The 19,758-nt window shown below is 49.7% G+C and overlaps 2 protein-coding genes across 2 annotated transcripts; one reads left to right on the top strand and one right to left on the bottom strand.

Moving 5' to 3' along the window:
- The first annotated feature begins 8,157 nt into the window (after positions 1-8,157).
- LOC136950178 (serine/threonine-protein phosphatase 2A 55 kDa regulatory subunit B delta isoform-like) lies at positions 8,158-14,713 on the top strand. Its single transcript, XM_067244334.1, has 10 exons — positions 8,158-8,296; positions 8,647-8,721; positions 10,763-10,860; positions 11,086-11,251; positions 11,624-11,736; positions 11,990-12,167; positions 12,352-12,516; positions 12,859-13,028; positions 13,305-13,396; positions 13,617-14,713. The coding sequence occupies exons 1-10, from the start codon at positions 8,290-8,292 to the stop codon at positions 13,894-13,896; spliced, it is 1,344 nt and encodes a 447-aa protein (XP_067100435.1). The 5' UTR covers positions 8,158-8,289; the 3' UTR covers positions 13,897-14,713.
- Positions 14,714-14,815: 102 nt separating this feature from the next.
- On the bottom strand, positions 14,816-18,816 carry LOC136950179 (BCL2/adenovirus E1B 19 kDa protein-interacting protein 3-like). The gene is made up of 6 exons (XM_067244335.1): positions 18,467-18,816; positions 17,020-17,389; positions 16,782-16,860; positions 16,476-16,582; positions 16,173-16,322; positions 14,816-16,054 (listed from the first exon to the last, which is right to left on the bottom strand). Exons 1-6 carry the CDS (start codon positions 18,498-18,500, stop codon positions 16,009-16,011), a joined length of 786 nt encoding a protein of 261 aa, XP_067100436.1. The 5' UTR covers positions 18,501-18,816; the 3' UTR covers positions 14,816-16,008.
- Between the last annotated feature and the right edge of the window lie 942 nt (positions 18,817-19,758).

The raw sequence follows: 19,758 nt of genomic DNA, 5'->3' as shown, positions 1-19,758 counted from the left end.
AATCTCTCTGTCTCTTTCTCTCTGTCTCTCCCTCTCTATCATTGTTTCACAGATGAACGGCAAAGTTAAATCTCCGAGTTGATAATTAAAACCTCAGATCCATGAAAGACGGGTGATAAAGGAAGGTTTCCAGCCCGGCTCATTTTAGAAGACCATCTGCAGAGACAGGCTGCAGTAAGGAAAGAAGACATTAGTCTTTTTTTACAGGTCTCTCCTCTCTTCTCGCCTCTTCACTCCTTTCCTCTCCTATCTCTTATCTCCATGCTCCTCTCCTGTTTTCTATCTCCTCTCCTCTCTCCTCTCTCCTCTCTCCTCTCTCCTCTCTCCTCTCCTCTCCTCTCCTATCCTTTCCTATCCTCTCTCCTCTCTCCTCTCTCCTCTCTCCTCTCCTCTGCTCTCATCTCCTCTCTCCTGCAGGATAAAGAAATGGCCAACAACTGGTTTCACATTTTTACAAAAATCAGTTTGTCACTGAAGAGAATAAGGATGCCTCGGTTTGCTTTGCTTCAATAAACCAAAAATTCCACATTGTCATTTTTATTTAAGTGGCAAGATTGGATGAAACAAGCTTCATCTGGCAGACAGCGCAGCAAAGCGTCCCTTCTGTGTTCCTGCTGGTCATGCTCTCAACTAGGTGGTGCTGAGACAGCAGACAGGGTCAGAGGGGGGCTGTGTGCGGAGGGGATTGGTTGGGGATGGGGGTGCTGTAAGGGGCTGGGTTGGAGGGGTGGTGGGGGGGGCTGTGAGGGGGTCCAGATTGGGGTAGGGGGGCGATGTGAGGGCCAGTGGCGGCAGGGGGAAGTGATAGTGGGGGTGTTTGGGGAGGTGTTGCGCCCCAGCCAGGCAGTTTTACAGCGTGTCATAGATGATGTATGAGTGTTGGTGAGAGTCAGGGTTCCTGACAGCCAGGAGGATGCTGCCCTCAGCGCTGTCCTGCCCAGCCGACCGAGACTCCCCCCGCGAAGCCTGCTGATGGATCACTCCGAGCCCCGCGGGAACAGAGAGCCGTCAGGATGAGACAGTGCCATGTCCACTGACAGGGGACGCAGTGTCTTTGGAACCCGATAAAAACTCGCGTTGTTCTTTCTGGCTCTCACTCTTTTTTTGGTTTGCCTCTCTTTTTTCTCCCCCTCTCTCTCTGGTCACGTATCCCTCGGTTAGACTTTGTCCATCTTTCATTTTCTTTCACACAGACACACAGACACACACTTTAAAAGACGTTCTGGTAAAACTCCAGGTGTTGATAGCAGACAAATAGAAACAGAGACAGCTGGAATTAATGAAACACTCATTACAAACACACACACACACACACACACACACAGACACAGACTGTGGACACACAGACACACACAGATATCCTCTCTCTCTCTCTCTCTCTCTCTCTCTCTCTCTCTCTCTCTCTCTCTCTCTCTCTCTCTCTCTCTCTCTCTCTCTCTCTCTCTCTCTCTCTCTCTCTCTCTCTCCTTGCCCCCCTTGCCCTCTCGTCATTGTCACTCTCTCGTGCAGAGTGGAGCTCATCCATAAAGTCGGCCCTTTACTTGCGTACACATTTCATCTTCCCCCGCAAAATTTATTTCCTTTTTTTTTTTACGACTGGCTGTAAAAGTGTGAAAAGTCAGCCAAAGGAGAACTTTGCTGTCGACATAAACGGCAGGCTAACGTACGGCCGGCGGGCCTGCCCTGTTATCAACAGCTAGTGCTCCACTGTCTGAATGTTTGACTCTTCCCCACTGTCCCTCGTGGATAAGAGACCAGTGGATATGAAAGAGACTGGAGCAACTGTAAATCCTCTCTCCTCTTTTAGGTCCCTGCTAATTAGAGCTTCTTTCCTGAGAGAGAGAGGGGGAGAGAGAGAGGGGGATGAAGGGAAAGAATAAGTGAGAGGGGAGAAGAGAGAAAGAAGGGAGAACAAGGAGCTGTTTAAACATTCCCCTGCAGGCCTCCTCACATATCTCTCTTCCACCACCCCCTCTGCCTTTCTCTCTCTTTGCCTACCCCTCTCTCCTTCCCCCTCACTCCCCATGTCCTCTGCATAACTGTGCTCATGGTTATTCTTGTGTCAGTCACCATGTATTATTCAGTTCTGTGCCAGTGAAACGATTCCGTCCTCTGAGGCTATGTTCATTGGTAAACTGCTGCTTTTGTACAATGACAAGTAAATGGAAATGCACACGAATATACGACAGAACGTGCCTTTTTTAGCGAGACAATGGCTTGTACGTGTCCAATGAATGCTTTCAAGAAGTTGTGCGTCCCAATTGTAGGCACACTGGATGCACCTGCTCCTAGAGCTGTGCCAATCACCAGATGTAGGTGATTGGAGTCCGCTGCCTCTGCTCAGTGTATGGGAGAGCCACACAGGTTTGACATCCCATTTCAATTTGTATACATTCCACATAAGCTTTCATTCAAAGTGGCACACAAATGGTGACGGTGGAAATAGATTCGACATCCCAAACCTGAACATTCATAACTTCGTATCACAGTACTGCCCAAACGGTTTTTTTTTATGTGTCGATCCTGAAACAATGTACCTGATGTTGTGCGTTTTCTATACCGAGGAAGTAAGGCCAAGACAAGACGACCTGAAGAAAGAATCTGTTTGAGCCTCGATGTTTCCGGAGAGGTGAGTTTACCGCTCGGCTCTGAAGTCTCTATCTTTAGTAATGACTCTGCTCTCTGAGGTGAACACTGAACCTCATCTGTCACTGCCTATGAGACAGGACACACGCATGCACACACATACACACACATACACTTTCTCTGTTTCTCTTTCTCCTTTCTCCGCAGGGCAGACAACACAAAAATCAACACAAAATAGGAAAATGCCACTTGTGAGAGTAGCTTATTGATTTTTGATCATCCTTCCAATGACATTCTGCCTCTATAAGTATCTGGGGAAATTCCACAAAGGCTTTTCATTTTCTAAATGTCATGATCGGATTCCAGTTTACAAGGGAATGTGATGTTATTAATTTTCTAAGACATGGATAGACTGTTGGGTTGACTGAGTGCAGGGCTGTGTGTTATTAACCTGGACTATGTAGAAGTGGGGATTCCATGACCTTTCCTGGAGGGATGTGGAAACACACTAATCTATCTGTAATTCCTGGAATCTCTTATGTGTCTGTGTGACTGTGGCCCAGTTATCTCATGAACCGGGCATTATATGAAGTTACAAATTCGACAGGTGTTTTACTCAGGAACCAAGAGCTTGCAGTGTGACGTTCGCAAAAAAATCTCAGGTGTTGCAATAACTCTGCCGCCAAACCTGCCACTTTCATACAACGGTTGCATACTCAATTAAGTTGGGCACTGTTTGAAGTTGCAAGTCAGCAGGTGACTTGCTTAAGCCCCAAGGAGACCGGGTGACAGACAATTTCTAGTTGATTCACTTTCACAAAACAAGCACACCTCAGTGATTTGTGAGGAAGAAGGACTTTACGTCTGTCTCTCTGCTCATGCGCGTGTCTCCATCCATCATTCCGTCTCCCTCTTTCCCTCGCCCTTTTCTTGAGCTCTCTCTCTCTTTCTCTCTCCGTATCCGCAGTCTTGTGGAAACCCAGTCTCCTCTCCCTCCTGTCCATGTCTGGTGGGAACACCTGCTCACAGCCATCCAGACAGTCCCACACTCACAAACTGTTCCAGACACCGTTCCCCTGCCTTTGTCTGGCCAGCTCCCCATCAACAGGAGACTGGACTGGAATCAATCACTACCTTGCGGTCCATAGCACATAGTCCAGGCCCATCCAAATGCACCCAACAACAAACAATCCCACGTACCTAGATTTGCTGGCATTCATAAAGATGAATGCGCAAGCAAGCACACACACGTCTGTTTGTACTTACGGCAGTGCTGGGTTTTGGAGTAATTGCGTGTTGTACGAAAAGTGTTTGATTGTCTTGGATGGTGGATTGGGGAGGAGTGATGGTGTGCATGTGGAGTGGGGGGGGGGTGACTCCGCCAGTTGCAACACTGCACATACACAAGCACAAACATAACATGCACAGTGACACACACAAGCACAAACACTATTCACATACTCAGATTCAGCGAGACTCAGACTCAGAGAGACTCAGACTCCGAGAGACTCAGATTCAGCGAGACTCAGACTCAGAGAGACTCAGACTCCGAGAGACTCAGACTCAGATAGATTCAGACTCCGAGAGACTCAGAGAGACTCAGACTCCGAGAGACTCAGACTCAGAGAGACTCAGACTCCGAGAGACTCCGAGAGACTCAGAGATATTCAAAGAGACTGAGAGAAACTGAGTGACTCAGAGACTCAGAGAGACTCAGGGGGAGGTAAGGGTGACTAGACATGTGATCCTCTGAGACCAAACCCAGAGAAACAGCCTGATCCACCTCACACAACCAGACTCCCACCGATGATATTGATGACTGACTAACATCAAGCTGACAGGTCCAGACTCCCTCTATCCGCTCCACATCCAATAATAATGGATCTTTCGAGGGGCATGGGACCGTAGCCACGGCGATAGGCGTAGGAGGGGAATGATAATGATGTATCAGTTACGAGTCAGACTCACTCACCCCTCGATGGCATTGAGGGAGGGAGGGGGGGAGTGGGAGGAGGTGATGGATGGCGGGGGGCGGGGGGCGGGGAGGGAGGGAGGGAGGCTGGGGGATCGATGGATACTAACGCTGATGTCTTGTTTCTCCTCAGGACCAGCTGTGGACCGGGGGGGGGGGGGGGGGGATCCCTCTCACGCTGTAAAAGGGGTCTCCGGTTGGACCCTGGTGGTGAAAATCTTTCACGGACATGTGAAAAAAGACTAGATTGAACTTTTTCGAAACGTCGAGGTCACTCTAGGAAAAGTAATCAAATGTCAAGATGAAGAAAGGTCATTTATGGGAGATTTCTCTGCTGTTGAAAACAGGGTCATTGGGTCATTTTTTTTATCCTTAAGACTTCACAAGGGTTAAAGGTGGGAGTGGGCTGGCCCCTCCTAACCTCCTTCACTGCACAGCTGCACTTCTACATAGACACAACGCAAGGACGAACATATGGAGACAGGTCACTGTCTGACACTGGCACTGACACAGGGGGATTTGATTCTACGACACCGGATTTCATTAAAAGCATATCAAGGTTGGCCTCAGTGAAGGGGTCTGTTTCACGGCAGGCTCTGACCTATTTCCTGTTGTTGTCAGTTGATTGACAGGTGAAGAGAAACCTCCTGGGCCGGTTCCAGGGCCAGCTCTCTCATGACCAGGGCTTTTTGTCCGAGGCCATCTAATCACAGCCACCGAGCTTTGGAACCCTGGCTGCATCTGTCATGATGCGGCGTGTGAGACAGAGCTCTGGAGACAGGACGTAGAACTTATGCTTCTGGACAGGAAGTAGAACTGACGCTTCTGGACAGAAACGGACAGGCAGAGCATAATACCGCCGAGTCTGGCCTTCATCTGATACATGTGGATGCTGTCATGTTACATCATGTCACACACACACATACAAATACACACACTGTCTTTCTCACACACACACACACACACACACACACACACACACGCTGGCACAGTCAGACAGAACTAAACCAGTCAAGGCAATACATGCCCTAATGCTCTGCCCAGTCCTTCTCCAGCTGTGTCCTGTTGGCAGACAGACACAGCCTTGTTGTTGGCTACATTGGTGGTATGCCTGAGGATTGTTCAGCCACTGGTAGAGCCAGACAGTGTGCCAGTCCCTGGCCTCGGTATGGTGTTACTGTTTTGTACCTGGCAATAAACTCGTCATGCATACAGATAGGCAGTGTGCAATATCCAATATCCGTCTTTTTTTTTCATGACCAATTTTCATGATTGTTTGTGTATTTGCAGAGGATGTGAGCACATGTCACATGAGGAGTTGTTGAAATGTGATGTTTCACCAGTGAAAGACTCATAATTGAACTTCTTTGTGGCACACCACTGGCAGAGCCAGTTTGTCTGTGTCCGTCCCAGTTCTATTCTCACCACACCAGTCACAGTGTGCCAGCCTCCCAGGCGGGCCTCTGGGCTCTGGCTGTCCTCTCCAGGATTTCCTCCGGGACAATGAGGACAAGAGACTGACAAGTGAACTGCTGACAACGATTACGAAGTCTGACAGGAGCCGGACCCGACCAGCAACCCCCTCCTCCCCTCCTCCACCCTCTTCTTTTCTCCTCTACCCACTCCACCCCTCCTGCTCTCTCCCCCCCCCTTCCTCCTCCCCCCCCTGCCTCCTCCACCCTCTCTCCACCGTCTTCTCCTCTCCTTTTCCCCTGAGAGCAAACCCTCCCTGCCCTGCTGTCGCATTCTGGTGTCCCCGGACTGCCTCCAGACCATCCAGACCATCCGTACCCTGCCCTCCCCCTGCCCCCAAGCTACCTCTCACCCAGGCCTGCAAGCGACTAAACCTATCTGCCCTCCTCCTTGCCCCCCTGACTGCACCTGCCCCCCCCCCTTCCCCCACACACCTACACACAGATGCTCCACTCTGTCTCTCTTCCTCTTCCCCCACCTGTCACACTCCTCCATTCATCTACCTCTTACCCCTCCATCCTCACGTCTCCCCATCTTCCTTATTCATTCTTATTCATATTTCCAGCCCCACCCCCCCAAGGCCCCCCCCCTCCACCCCCTGCTGTCAACAGCCCCCTCCTCTCCAATCCCCTGGGGGGGGCCTCCAGCCTGCTCCGCCTAACCCCCTAACCCTCCCATGGTCAGTGTGGTTTATTCTCTGGCTGAAAGCCTGCCTCCGCTCCCCAATGAAGTTATCCAAGGTCTCTCAATATTGAGAGACCCCCCCCCCACACACACACACACACACACACCACAATGCCACTATCTGTGCAATCCCAGCATGTTACTAATAGAAACACATTTGGAAGAAAAGAGGGTTGAAGAGACAGAAGGAGAATGGGCGAGAGATCAATTTATTTATTTTCAGTTTGCGCAAGTCTTGTCTGAGGGAATCTTTTTCCAGATCGATTGGCAGGCAGGCAGACATCATCCATCTGCATTCATAAAAGCTTCTTTGCTGTCTTTCCTGGAACATTATTTTCATGCTCTGGGGCCATGTAGACCAGTCATTTACCTTCTGTTTCTGAGGTACCTTGCTAGTTTACGTTGGTTTGAGATGCTCTGGTGCCATCCAGAGGCCAGTTTCTGTACTGTTGTGTTGTTGTCCCCAGATAAGGTCAGGAAAACTGGCTGCTTGAGAGAAAGAGAGAGATGAAGATAAGGAGACAGAGAGAGAGACAGAGAGAGAGAGAGAGAGAGAGAGAGACTGTAAATAGAGAGACAGAGAGGGGCTTTGGCTTGAAATTCGGTTCAAGAAAAACAATCATTAAGTTGAATCACGTAGTAGACGCTGTCAAATGGCACTGCTTATGTTTAATTCTGCTGAACCGTACGACCAAAACACAAATGCAATGCTCAAAACCAAAGTGTTCATTTAGAGAGCACTATAATCAACTTGTGTCTTGTTGCTGGAGTGCCTTTCATGATGGTCGCAGAAAGCTAGTATTACTGTAAGTGAAAGTGAGGTGTCGATTCACTAAAAGCTTTCATATGATTATCTTGAAGAGAAAATTGTTGTCTTGATCTGGGTAATGCTGCTAGTCTGGGGTGGAACAAACCCCTGGAAGGCAGACACTAATCATGATAACCACCTCTGATTGGATGGACATGTCTATTGATGCAGAGAATTAATTGACATTTGCATATAGTCTAGTAGTGTAGTATAATAATAATCCAATAGTAGTCCTAGTAGTAGTAGTAGCAGCAACAATAGTCTGATAGTATAGATATATGAGTTTTACAGATCACATAGACTTGATTGTAGTAGATTAACATACGTTTTCTTTCTTTCTTTCATTTTTCTTTCATGTCCCTTTGGTTTTATTTAGCCCAGCAAATTCTATTTTTAGTTTGTCAACGCATTCTGTCGCCAGGGGGAGTTCTAGCGCCTCCCACGGATAAATACAACGCTTCCCTTTTTCCCACGCTGCTGGAGTTGACAGCGATCCAGAGGCCGAAGCTGCGCAAAAGTGGCGCAGTTCTTGTTCCCTCGAGTAGCTTAACTAGACTTTTGAAGCGTCCAAATGACGTCACGTGTCATGTCGACTGTCAATGTGCGCCATTTTGGATAGAAAAAATCACGGGCATTTCTGGAAGCCCTTATTCACGAGTCTAATCACTGTTTCACTGTAGTATCCTGCACTGAATATCAATCTTAACAATTCAGATTGCGCTCGGAAGACCTCCCACAGACGCCAGTTCTGTTGCAGAAAGTGGCAATGGCAGGTAAGACAGGAAACTTTGTAGGCGGGGGCCCTGCACTGCCCCCTTAAGCATCAGAGCGGCCTAATAGCAATATTCCTATTTAGCAAGCAAGCTAAGATAGCTTACGCTCTCCAGCTATCCTCTGACCAATGACAGCTAGCAAGCTATGCTAGCGTTCCTGGCTAACTGACAGCTAAGCGCAATGTTAGATACATTGAGCAGCTAGGGAGAGTTCTCTCCTTGCTGCAGTTTTGGAAGCTAGCGTGTTGAACTGGTGCTCACTCATCTGCGGAAAGTCTTAATGGACTGTATTTGATCGCTATTCAACCATCTCCTATTTCAACTGCTAATTATTGCCATGTTTTCCCTAGGTGTCGGAGGAGGGAATGATTTCCAATGGTGCTTCTCCCAAGTCAAGGGAGCCATAGACGAGGATGTGGCCGAAGGTAAGTGCCGATAGTGCTACTATCTGGTTATCTGGCAAACTTGAAACCACTATAATTTCTGTTCAATCACTTGTAATGGTGAAACGTGTTTCAGTTTACCCAACAAAAGCTGTTTATCTAGCACATCAACATCATAAATCCGTATTGATCATATCGCCAAAACGGTAGCTGCATACCGGAATTGTACGGTCAGTCTTCTTGAATAGTAATACCTCTTTGGTTACAATCATGCAGTGAAATGTCATAAGGTATTGCTTACTGTTTTGTCAACATTCGTGGAATGCTCTACCACGCACCTCCAGGTGTTTTATGACGACCCCCCCCGTTGTTCAGTAATTATACTAATCCTGTATTTGCATCCACACTGTTAAAGGCAGTTGGCTTTTCGTGTGTCGTGTGTGTTATGAGATAGATACAGAGAGGTACACTTTTGAGGGAGAACGAAATAGTTTGTGATTAAGGTAAAAAACAACTACTTTTGTCAGATGGCATCAGTTATCCCCGGTTCTTGCCATCATATTGAATGCAGTTTCTAATGATGCACAAGTCTGAAAAGCTCTTTGCAGCTCCCTTAGCTGGTGTATACAACCCGGCAGATTTATGAATGGAGTCCTTTCTGTCTTGTCCTTCCCTTGCTTCCTCTTTTTCCTCTTCTTCCTCTGCTACCTCTCCATTCCGTCCCTCTCGCTATCCCTCTTTTCCCAAATGTCTTCCCTCCTCCTCTTCCTCACCCCCTGTTCCTGTCTTTCCTGCCTCTAAGGGCATTCTCACATGTCACCTTTCTTCATGTGCTGCACGTCAGGTGACTGGACCGGTGCAATGCATGTTGGGTGATTGACCGGTCTGTTATATGCTGGGTAATTGGACCAGCCTTTTAAGTTGTGAAACTGTTTTTAGATCTGCTCAAAGCCAGTGCGGGTTCTTTCCCATTTAACTGGGAGGCTATGGAAGGGAAGCACTCACTCTGGGTTGAGAGTGGTCGTAAAGACGCACCTAACCCTACAGTTTTACATGTAGGTCCAATGTCCAATGTAACTGTAGGTAACTATACATGCTAAGCAGAGACTTGTGTCTCGGACATTGTTGTGGTAGGTAGAACTTGACCGATTTTAAACCTGCAAGCCTTGTTCGAATTCCTGCCGTTCCTCCAAGCCCTGCTCTGAGGGTGGTCCAGCCCACAGCTGTGCCCAGCATGTGCTGGTGTAGATCAGCCAATCGCAGAGCACCCCGCGGGGGGGGCTTATCATTGCTGGAGCGCGGCTGTGGTGTGTCGCACGCTGGGGCAGGAAGGATGCTGCTCTGTGGGGCATGCTGGGAGGGATGCTGTGGTGAGGTGCATGCTGGGAAGCGGCTGCTGTTAGCCGGTATTGCCAGCGGTTTGTTTTGGACGGACAATAGCTGTGGTGCTCGGAAGCAATGGTCGCCTGGAGTACGTTGAGCTTCTCGGGACAAGATTCTGACCGGCTTCCTCAGAACTCTGGACAGTGGGAGATCTCTGAGGGAGGAGAGAGGAGGGTTAGGCTTCTCCACAGTGGCGCTTCACCAAAACAAGCAGCCGTCACCTCAAAGACCAGAAACCACAAAGGTCTGTCACCCAATGGAGGCTACTTCAGTGGACCCCAGCCAATGAGAAACCACGTTGCTGAGACCTCTGCGCTCAGGTGCCCTCCCTCTCCTGTGCTTTAACTGGTCCTACCTTTTAGAGCAGGCGATGGGGGTCTTAGCAAACAAACAGCAGGGCTCCCCTGCACACAGCACACTGATAAATAAGTCATACACATGCTGGGCTAAATGCTAGCGCTAAATACCCCTGAGGACATGGAGATTGTGTTTGTGTGTGTCAGGGGGAACAGTGGGTGATTAGAGCGGCGTTTATGTTCTGCTGAAAGTGCAAAGTATTTCTCAGGCTAGTCCCTGTACACCAGTATGACCAATCCCAGGCCACCAGACCAGGAGCCTTGGGTCCGTGATGTTGCAGTGTCCATGACCCCGTGTTCCCGATGGGTTCTCAATATGTTCTCCATGTGTTCTTGTGTTCTAGCGGACATCATCTCAACGGTGGAGTTCAACTACACGGGAGAGCTGCTGGCCACGGGGGATAAGGGGGGCCGGGTGGTGATCTTCCAGAGGGAGCAAGAGGTCAGCCTACTTCCTGTACTCAAAGAGCATCACTTCCTGTTGTCGGCTTTTACTCTGCGCTCCAACTCAAAAGACCTCTTTGTGTAGTGTTGCCGTTCGCCGTCTCGGGGTCGAACTCGCGTTCCGCTCAAACGTTCTCTTTACGTTCCCTCCCGTTCCTGTTCTCCTCGCATTCTGTTTATGTCCCCCCCCCCCCCCCCCTCACGTTCTCCTCTCTCCCCGCAGAGTAAAAACCGTCCTCATTCTCGAGGCGAGTACAACGTGTACAGCACCTTCCAGAGCCACGAGCCCGAGTTTGACTACCTGAAGAGCTTAGAGATCGAGGAGAAGATCAACAAGATCAGATGGCTCCCCCAACAGAACGCCGCCCACTTCCTGCTCTCCACAAACGGTGAGAAGCCACGCGGCCGGCCCCAGCTTCCTGTCACACGGCCGGGACTGGACTGTGGCCGTGCATGCACGCACACACACACACACACACATACTCTGTCCCGACAGGCTGTCACATCAACAGGCTGTCACACCAAATCGTCAGTCTTGAACGTAGGACTTTTGGTGACGACACGCCGCAGGCTGTCATTGATATGTTACTGTGGCTCATCACTGCACTGTCGTGATGCTGAAGGCTTTACCCCGGAGTGGAGTAGATAGTCTCTCACACACACACACACACTTGTCGCTGCACCGTCATGTAGCTGAGGACTGTACCCGGGGCGGCGTAGAGCGTCCCGTGCTAGCGGAGTGACGGTAGTTATCTTGACAGACAAAACCATCAAGCTGTGGAAGATCAGCGAGCGAGACAAGAGGGCGGAGGGCTACAACCTGAAGGACGAGGACGGGAGGATGAGGGACCCGTTTAGGATCACCTCCTTACGGGTCAGTGTGTATGTGTGTGTGTGCCTGTGTGTCTGAATGTGTGTGTGTCTGCGTTATGCTCATGTATTATGCATAGACTGCATGTGTGTAGGGGGGGGATGTTGAATGTGGATACGTACAAATGCAAAGGGGTGTTATGCGTGTCATATGAAAAGAGTTTTGTATGGTGCTGTGCTATCGTTGCTGTGCAATTGCCTGCTAATGTTGCTGTAGTAATGTTGCTGTAATGTTGCTGTTCTGTGGTTCTCTCCAGGTGCCTGTGCTAATGCCCATGGACCTTATGGTGGAAGCTAGCCCTCGGAGGATATTCGCTAATGCACACACATATCACATCAACTCCATCTCAGTAAATAGTGACCACGAAACATACCTGTCGGCAGATGACCTCAGAATAAATCTATGGCATTTAGAAATCACAGATAGGAGTTTTAGTATCCTTCAACCATGGGAAAGGATGACCGAGAACACAGATTGTGTGTGGTGCGTCTGACCGAGTGTGTGTGAATGTTGTGTCAGTGCGTGTGTGTGTGTGAGAGAGAGCGAAAAAGCTACTGTGCGTGCGTGCGTGCTTCGCCCCTCGCTCCTGTCGAGCTCCTTGACCCCTCCCCTCCCCAGACATCGTGGACATCAAGCCAGCCAACATGGAGGAGCTGACCGAGGTGATCACGGCCGCAGAGTTCCACCCGCAGCACTGCCACACGTTGGCCTACAGCAGCAGCAAGGGCACCATCCGCCTCTGCGACATGAGGGCCGCCGCCCTCTGCGACAACCACAGCAAATGTGAGGCATCGTACGCCGTAGCCCGGGACCCAACGTACTCTTCGGTTCAATACAATCTGTCTGCGCTCTGCTAGCTTTGTCTATCTGCGCTCTACTGGTTCTGTCTGTGTTTTGTGTATATCTCTCTGGCGCTGTCCATTGGCAGTTGTTTAGTAAACAATCTCTGTGTCCACTGTCAGCAGAGTCTCCTGTTACTGACGCGTCTGTTTACGCTGTCGCTGTGCTGAAAGCTAGCAGGGCACACGCACTCCTACCTCACCTAGTAAAGGGCAGTGTGTACACACTAGTAACTGCTGATCTCATGGGTGTGTGCGTGTGGGTGTGTGTGTGTGTGTGCGCTAGTCTTTGAGGAGCCCGAGGACCCCAGCAGCAGGTCGTTCTTCTCTGAGATCATCTCGTCAATCTCCGATGTCAAGTTCAGCCACAGCGGGCGCTACATGATGACCCGGGACTACCTGTCAGTCAAAGTGTGGGACCTCAACATGGAGAACCGCCCCGTTGAAACCTACCAGGTACCTTGACTGTGTGTGTGTTACAGAAACACACGTGTGTGTGTGTGTGATAGTGAGTGTGTGTCTGTAAGTGGAGTGTGTATGTTACAGAAACTGAGTAAGCGTGTGTGTGTGCGAGCTTGTGTGTGTCTATAAGGGAGCGTGTGTCTATAAGGGATTGTGTGTGTGTGTGTGTGTGTGTGTGTGAGACAGAAAGTGTTTGTGTCTGTGAGGAAGTGTGTGTGTGTGTGTGTGACAGACTGTGTGTGAGTCATCAGCTGATCTCCTCTCCTGCAGGTGCACGAGTACCTGCGCAGCAAGCTGTGCTCGCTGTATGAGAACGACTGCATCTTCGACAAGTTTGAATGCTGCTGGAATGGCTCCGACAGGTGAAATCCTGACTCCTCCCTCTCCCTCTAACCCCTCCCTCTTCTTCTGGCTCCTCCTTCTAGTTCAAATCACCCCCCCCATTCATGTAACGCCTCCCACTGCTAACTCCTCCCCTCCCTGTTTGTCCACGTCGTCAGCATATACCACCACCATCAGCCAATCCGCTTCTGGTTATAACCCCCTCCCCCCCCCCCCCCCCCTTGCTCCCGTCTCCTCCAGTGCCATCATGACGGGCTCGTACAACAACTTCTTCCGGATGTTCGACCGGACGTCCCGCCGCGACGTGACCCTGGAGGCGTCGCGGGAGAACAGCAAGCCCCGCGCCGTGCTCAAGCCGCGCAAGGTGTGCAGCGGCGGCAAGCGGAAGAAGGACGAGATCAGCGTGGACAGTCTGGACTTCAACAGGAAGATCCTGCACACCGCGTGGCACCCCAAGGAGAACGTCATCGCCGTGGCCGCCACCAACAACCTCTACATATTCCAGGACAAGATCAACTAAGCCCCCTCGGGGGGACCCCCCTTGTTCTCTTCCAATCTCCCCTGGAACCCCCCCCCCCCCTCCCCCAGGGACCCCCACCCCCTCCACCCAGTCTCCCGACCCCTCCACCCCGCCCACTGCCCGACCCCAGCCACTGTACCACGGACGGACAGAAATGTGTACTTGCATAGTTAAGTCTAGTCGTTATCTCTGTCTAAAGAAGCAACGGCCTTGTTGTCCTCTGGGCCTGTTCGGCTGTGTAAACGGACACAGACCAGCAGACAGACAGACTGTTTCTCCACTGTCTGACGTGTGCGAGCGTGCGTGCGTGTGTCTGCGAGAGTGGGCGTGTGAACGAGTGCGCGTCGAGGCTGGAGGCCCCCGAGTTGGAGGCCAGCACACGGTAGACCCCAACCTGAGGCCGAACGTGTCGACAGTTATTTATTCTGAGCCTTTTTTTGTTTGTTTTTGTTTCGTTTCTTTGTTTTTCTTATGATTTGACGACCAAAATGATGGCACATGGGGGCGTTAGGTGAGAGGGCTCTCCTCCATACTGTGAAGCCTGGGCCTGTGAAGAACAGCAGCAGACGGCGATGGTTATGATGACGACGACGATGATGCCTGATAACATTCCTCCCGTGGCTTGGCGAGGCGGCCTCTGGCGCCCCCTGTCTGATCTTCTCAGCACTTACAGCCGGTCTGCCCAGTGGACAGTTGGTTCTTTTTTTTCTTTTTTTTTTCTCCTTTTTTCTCATGCATAATAACATTTACTCACTGACTGTATCTAATATAACCGCACCGTCTGGTGTCAACCACTTAATAAAAGTAACAAAAACGACATGAGGTGTCGTTTCTCTATTCAGGCTTCCCCTGTGTGTGTGTGTGCGTGCGTGCGTGCGTGCGTGCGCGTGCAGCCCTGGATAAAGACCTGACGCGAGGATACTTTCACAAAGTTTATTCATCACATTAAAATGCATTTTATTTGTACAAAACCACGTTTTTCAAATCACTTGTGATGTGCTGATGTGTTTATAGAAGACCAGTTGACATGCAAGGAGTTCAGACAGCAGCTACCATCAGTCTAACCCAGGGGTCCCCAAACTAGGACCCGTGCACGCATTTGGACCGGCCCTCTGAACAATGGCAGACTAAAAAATTATAATAATAATTAGTTCACACTGATTAATATGCTGAACTAAGTAAATGTTTTGATTTCATTAGCAATGAATATGATAAAAGGTAATTACAAGAACGATAGTAATAATGCTCTTTTAATAGGATATCCCTTGATATGTACGTATGTACGGTGCATAATCAAATGATAAACTAATCTATCATAATGAAAACATTTAAAATCATAATAAAATCTCCACAATAATACTGGTAGTCACCCCGGCCATGTAATGTTCTGTTACAGACCGACCCGGTCCCACATTAAAGAAAGGAAAAATTATCTGGCCCTCGCAGAAAAATGTTTGGAGACCCCTGGTCTAACCCCTCTCTCCCCCCCCCGCTCTTGTGTGCATCCTTGAGGGCTCATTCAACATTATATACAGATACAAAATACATAACGGTACACATACAGCGTATATATTAATGACCAACACATTTGTGGTTCTGCAGCTATTTTTAGCTTTCCACTCTGAAACAGATAAGGCTCTTCTGATCTCGGCTTCAGCCCAGCTCCCTCTACAACTCCCGGACACCGTTCTCCATCCCATCTCACCGGCAGAACCAACTGACATTCCATCATGCACTTGTCTAATGTTTCCCCCATTCCTCTTCCATCTCACACATCTGAGACCTGAGCCCCAGTCAGACAATACATCAGTCAGCCAGCAGGCCAGACAATCAGTCAGTAAACCAGTCAGTCAGTGATCCAGATTGTGGGTCAGTAGGTCAGATGGTAAACTAGTCAGTCAGTGAACCAGTCAGTCAGTGAGCCAGATGGTAAACCAGTCAGACAGTGATGGACAGCAGCAGACAGTAGGAACAATCCCAGCAGGACAGAAACAGGTCACAGGACGGAAGCACCTATGCATCTAGGAAGCATCACTTGTAGCCCAGCAGCGGTGATGATGATGACGGCGGTGAGGAAGGTGACCACGATGGTTCCTCCGATCAGTATCAGGTTCAGAAGGAGCTGGAGGGAGGGGCCAGTCGCCTGCCAATGTACACCCTGGGAAGACACCCCAAATCAAGGTCAAACACACACGGTTCTAGACATTATGGGGGGAGGCAGGGGAGTGTGGGGGAGGCAGGGGGGAGTATGGTAGGGTGAAGGGGGCGGGGCTCACCCCAGGCCGATGGCAAGGACGTGAGACAGGAGCAGGGAGGGCAGGAAGACCTTGACGAAGTCTGCTGAGAAGATCCCTCCTTTCTTCATCACACGCGTGTTCCTGATGCTCAGGGGCGTGGCGCGTTTAGGATGCTTCAACAGGAACTCTCTGGACACACACGCACACAGTACACCCAGAGACACACACACAGACACCCAGTCCACAGCACACATACAGGGTAAATATTTAAACCCACTCACACAACTGACAACACACTGGGCACAATGAACGAGAAATTGTTTGTTACTAAGCGACACTGACTTAGGTGGGAGATTTTCTGGCCGGCTGGACCAATCCCAGATCCAGTCTGCGTTCTTCTTCATCAGGTTCTCCACCTCACGCCTTCGGTCCAAGTAGTCTTCCTCAGACTGGAGCAGAAACACACTTGTTTAAAAGCAATCGAACTCCGAGGTGAGTGGTGTCTGTGTCTGTGTGTGTATGGGAAGGAGAGAGCAGCTCAGTGGTACAGCATTTGAAAGGTCACAGGTTCAAACCCCCCTGTACTGCTTGCCGCTCTGGATAAAAGTATCTTCTAGATAAATAGATTGGTATTATTATCATGTTTACCTGTGAGCTATTTTTCTCAGCAGAACTAGGCACCTCAGAGCCACGACGCAGGTGCAAAGGAGTCTGGGATCTTGGTGGACTGTTCATACATACATACATACATACATACTGGAACTTTCAGTAAATATACACACACAGGCCCACATTTCAATATATCGAGGTACCAACCAGTATATACACATACAGATGCACAGGCCTCTAAATCAAGATATTGAGGCAGTTTTAAGAGATACTGTACCTGTCACATGGCACACTACCCCTGGAGCTGCTCCGGCCAGACTCGTGCTGGGCTTCCAGCAACATCTTCTCCAGGTCCAGACCCTGGCTAGCAGCCTGGGTATCAGCCTGGTCCAACCCTGGAACCTGCTCTCCTCCCTGGATAGACCCAGAATCGTTTTCCCCGTCCAGTGTCAGGATAGACCCAGACGCTGGCTCCCCATCCAGGGGAGAACCAGGGACCCTCTCATCTGTTTCAGCAGACCCGGAGATGAGCTCCTCTCCCTGGGTAGACTCTGGAGCATCCTCCTTCTCTGCCTCCTGGCTGTTGGCTGGTTGTGTTGCGACGCCCCCGGCAGGGCTGCTGTTGAAGTGCAGCTCCACCCAGGAGCCTTCGGAGAGATGGGGAAGACACACACTGGACAGTTAGGGCTCCACTCTGACCAGAGCAAACAGCAGGTAGACAGACAGGGAGACAGATAGGGAGACAGACAGGGAGACAGACAGGGACACAGACAGGGAGACAGACAGGGAGACAGACAGGGAGACAGACAGGGAGACAGACAGGGACACAGACAGGGAGACAGATAGGGAGACAGATAGGGAGACAGACAGGGAGACAGACAGGGAGACAGACAGGGAGACAGACAGGGAGACAGACAGGGAGACAGATAGGGAGACAGATAGGGAGACAGACAGGGAGACAGATAGGGACACAGACAGGGAGACAGATAGGGAGACAGACAGGGAGACAGACAGGGAGACAGGCAGGTCGTCACAAAGAGAGAGGTAAAAGAGACAGACAGAATGACAGGTAGGAAAGTGGATAAACAGACAAACATGTAAACAAACAGTCCCATATGAATCTGCCTGAACCCAAATAAGTAGAATGACCGTATTATAGACCATGCAACCTAATCTTGTCAGTACGACACGTTTATGTGTGTGTGTGCGCGCGCGCACGTTCTTTGAATAGCAACTCTGACCAAGCTTGTCCTCTGTTCTTGGAAATGTATTTTTTCATGCAGTGAGAGTGTCCGCCCAATGAGAGAACGTGCTGCTTGGTCCCCTCCCCCTGTTGTGTTGCATAATATACCGAGCAGGAGCGCGCGTTCCGAAGCTTGTCTGGTCTCCTTATCATAACTGGAACGCTATAAATATACACAATGGGAAACATGCGTTTAGAGTTCTGAGGTATGACGGACCAAGGTCGGCTGTAGTGCACCGCGGCACCGTAGATGATTCATTGTTTAGACAGACTGGGCGGCCTGGCGTGGGACCCATTTCAGACCACTGGGTACTATCACCTACTAGGACAACCACTGTCACGTGAAAGTAGCTTTCCTAAAGTCTTGATTTGATAATACTGCATTTAAGCTACAATAATACTATAAGAATAGTACACCATGACCCAAAACATACGTCCATCTATCATAATAACCGACTACAATTACAACATTGAGACTTACCCTGTAAATTCTCCTCGCCACTTCTCTCTGACATGATCAGAGATGTAAACAACCAGAGATGGAGACCCACCCGCTAATGATCTGGGTCCAAATATGTGAAAGGTATAACGAGCACCGATTCATGTATAGGGTAACAATTGGAATCCAAAAGGTGTCGTTCCTCCCTGTTTTAGTTCTATTCCTAGTGGCGGACGGAAAATCCGCACTGTCGGCTATTTAAATTAAACACAAGGAAAAGGTTTGCATCTACAATAACCACGAGATACACAGTACGCAGACCAACAGTGTGATTTCTGTATCAAAACCTGGTCAGTGACGCGCTAGGATCTGTTGACCTAAAGTAACGTTGCGCGTGATTGGTCCAGCGCGATGCAGCTGAACAAAACAAGAGCACGCCGTCCTCCGGTTGCCGTGTTTCTTTGAAGCCTTTACGCCCGACCGTCTTGCTCGTTTCTACGTAAGGGAGGGGAAGGAAGGGCCAGTAGACTACAAGCGACTGCTCGTAGTCTACTGGCCCTCCCTTACTGTAATTTCACCCATACAGCTGGTGTCGCACTGAAGAACATCAAAAGGGAACAGCAATGGAAATATTGTAACTGGTATTAAATAGGCTACACAGCGTCAGTCTGTAATAGCCTACTATGAGTGCCATCACTACCTATGTAAACATTTCATCCAAGTGGCCAAACTTTCGCCGCGCAAGAAAATGTACAAAAATATACCCCAAATAACTACAGCCCACACGCACAGTGTAAGCGAAATGTTTTATTTATATTTACAAGGATATCAGAATATAAACAGTAGGCCTATACGGAGAACTGAAAAACCGATACTCTACTTAACGGCGGGGAACGGAGCTTGTCGAGCGGGGACCCCAAAGGGAAACGGAGGAGCAGACTGCCCGCTGACATGCAGGCACTAGGCACTGTGAAAGATGAGGCTGGTTGGAAAGTTTACAGCCCTCGGGTTATTTAGGGCATATCCTTAGTACATTAAGTCTGCTTAAATCAGGAGCTCATTTTAAATCTCAGTTGCTTTTCAATATCAATGGCCACGTTTAGACTCATACGGTGGCCAATATGTCTATGTGTCTGTCTCTGTGTTCAGTGTCCGTATTTTTGTTACTGTCCATCTGTCCGTCTGTGTCCGTAGTGTGTGTGCGCGCGCACGAGCGCGTGTGTGTATGACGCAGTATGAGGACATGCGTGGCTGGTAGTGTGTTCGTTTGTCCACTAGGGGAGCCCGTGCAGACAGCAGAGAGCCTCGCTGGGCGAACAGGGAGCAGCCGCGTC

This window comes from Osmerus mordax, chromosome 10, assembly GCF_038355195.1.
Source record: "Osmerus mordax isolate fOsmMor3 chromosome 10, fOsmMor3.pri, whole genome shotgun sequence".
Taxonomy (NCBI): domain Eukaryota; kingdom Metazoa; phylum Chordata; class Actinopteri; order Osmeriformes; family Osmeridae; genus Osmerus; species Osmerus mordax.
The sequence above is the reverse complement of the archived record's forward strand: the minus strand, read 5'-3'. Positions and strand labels throughout refer to the sequence as shown.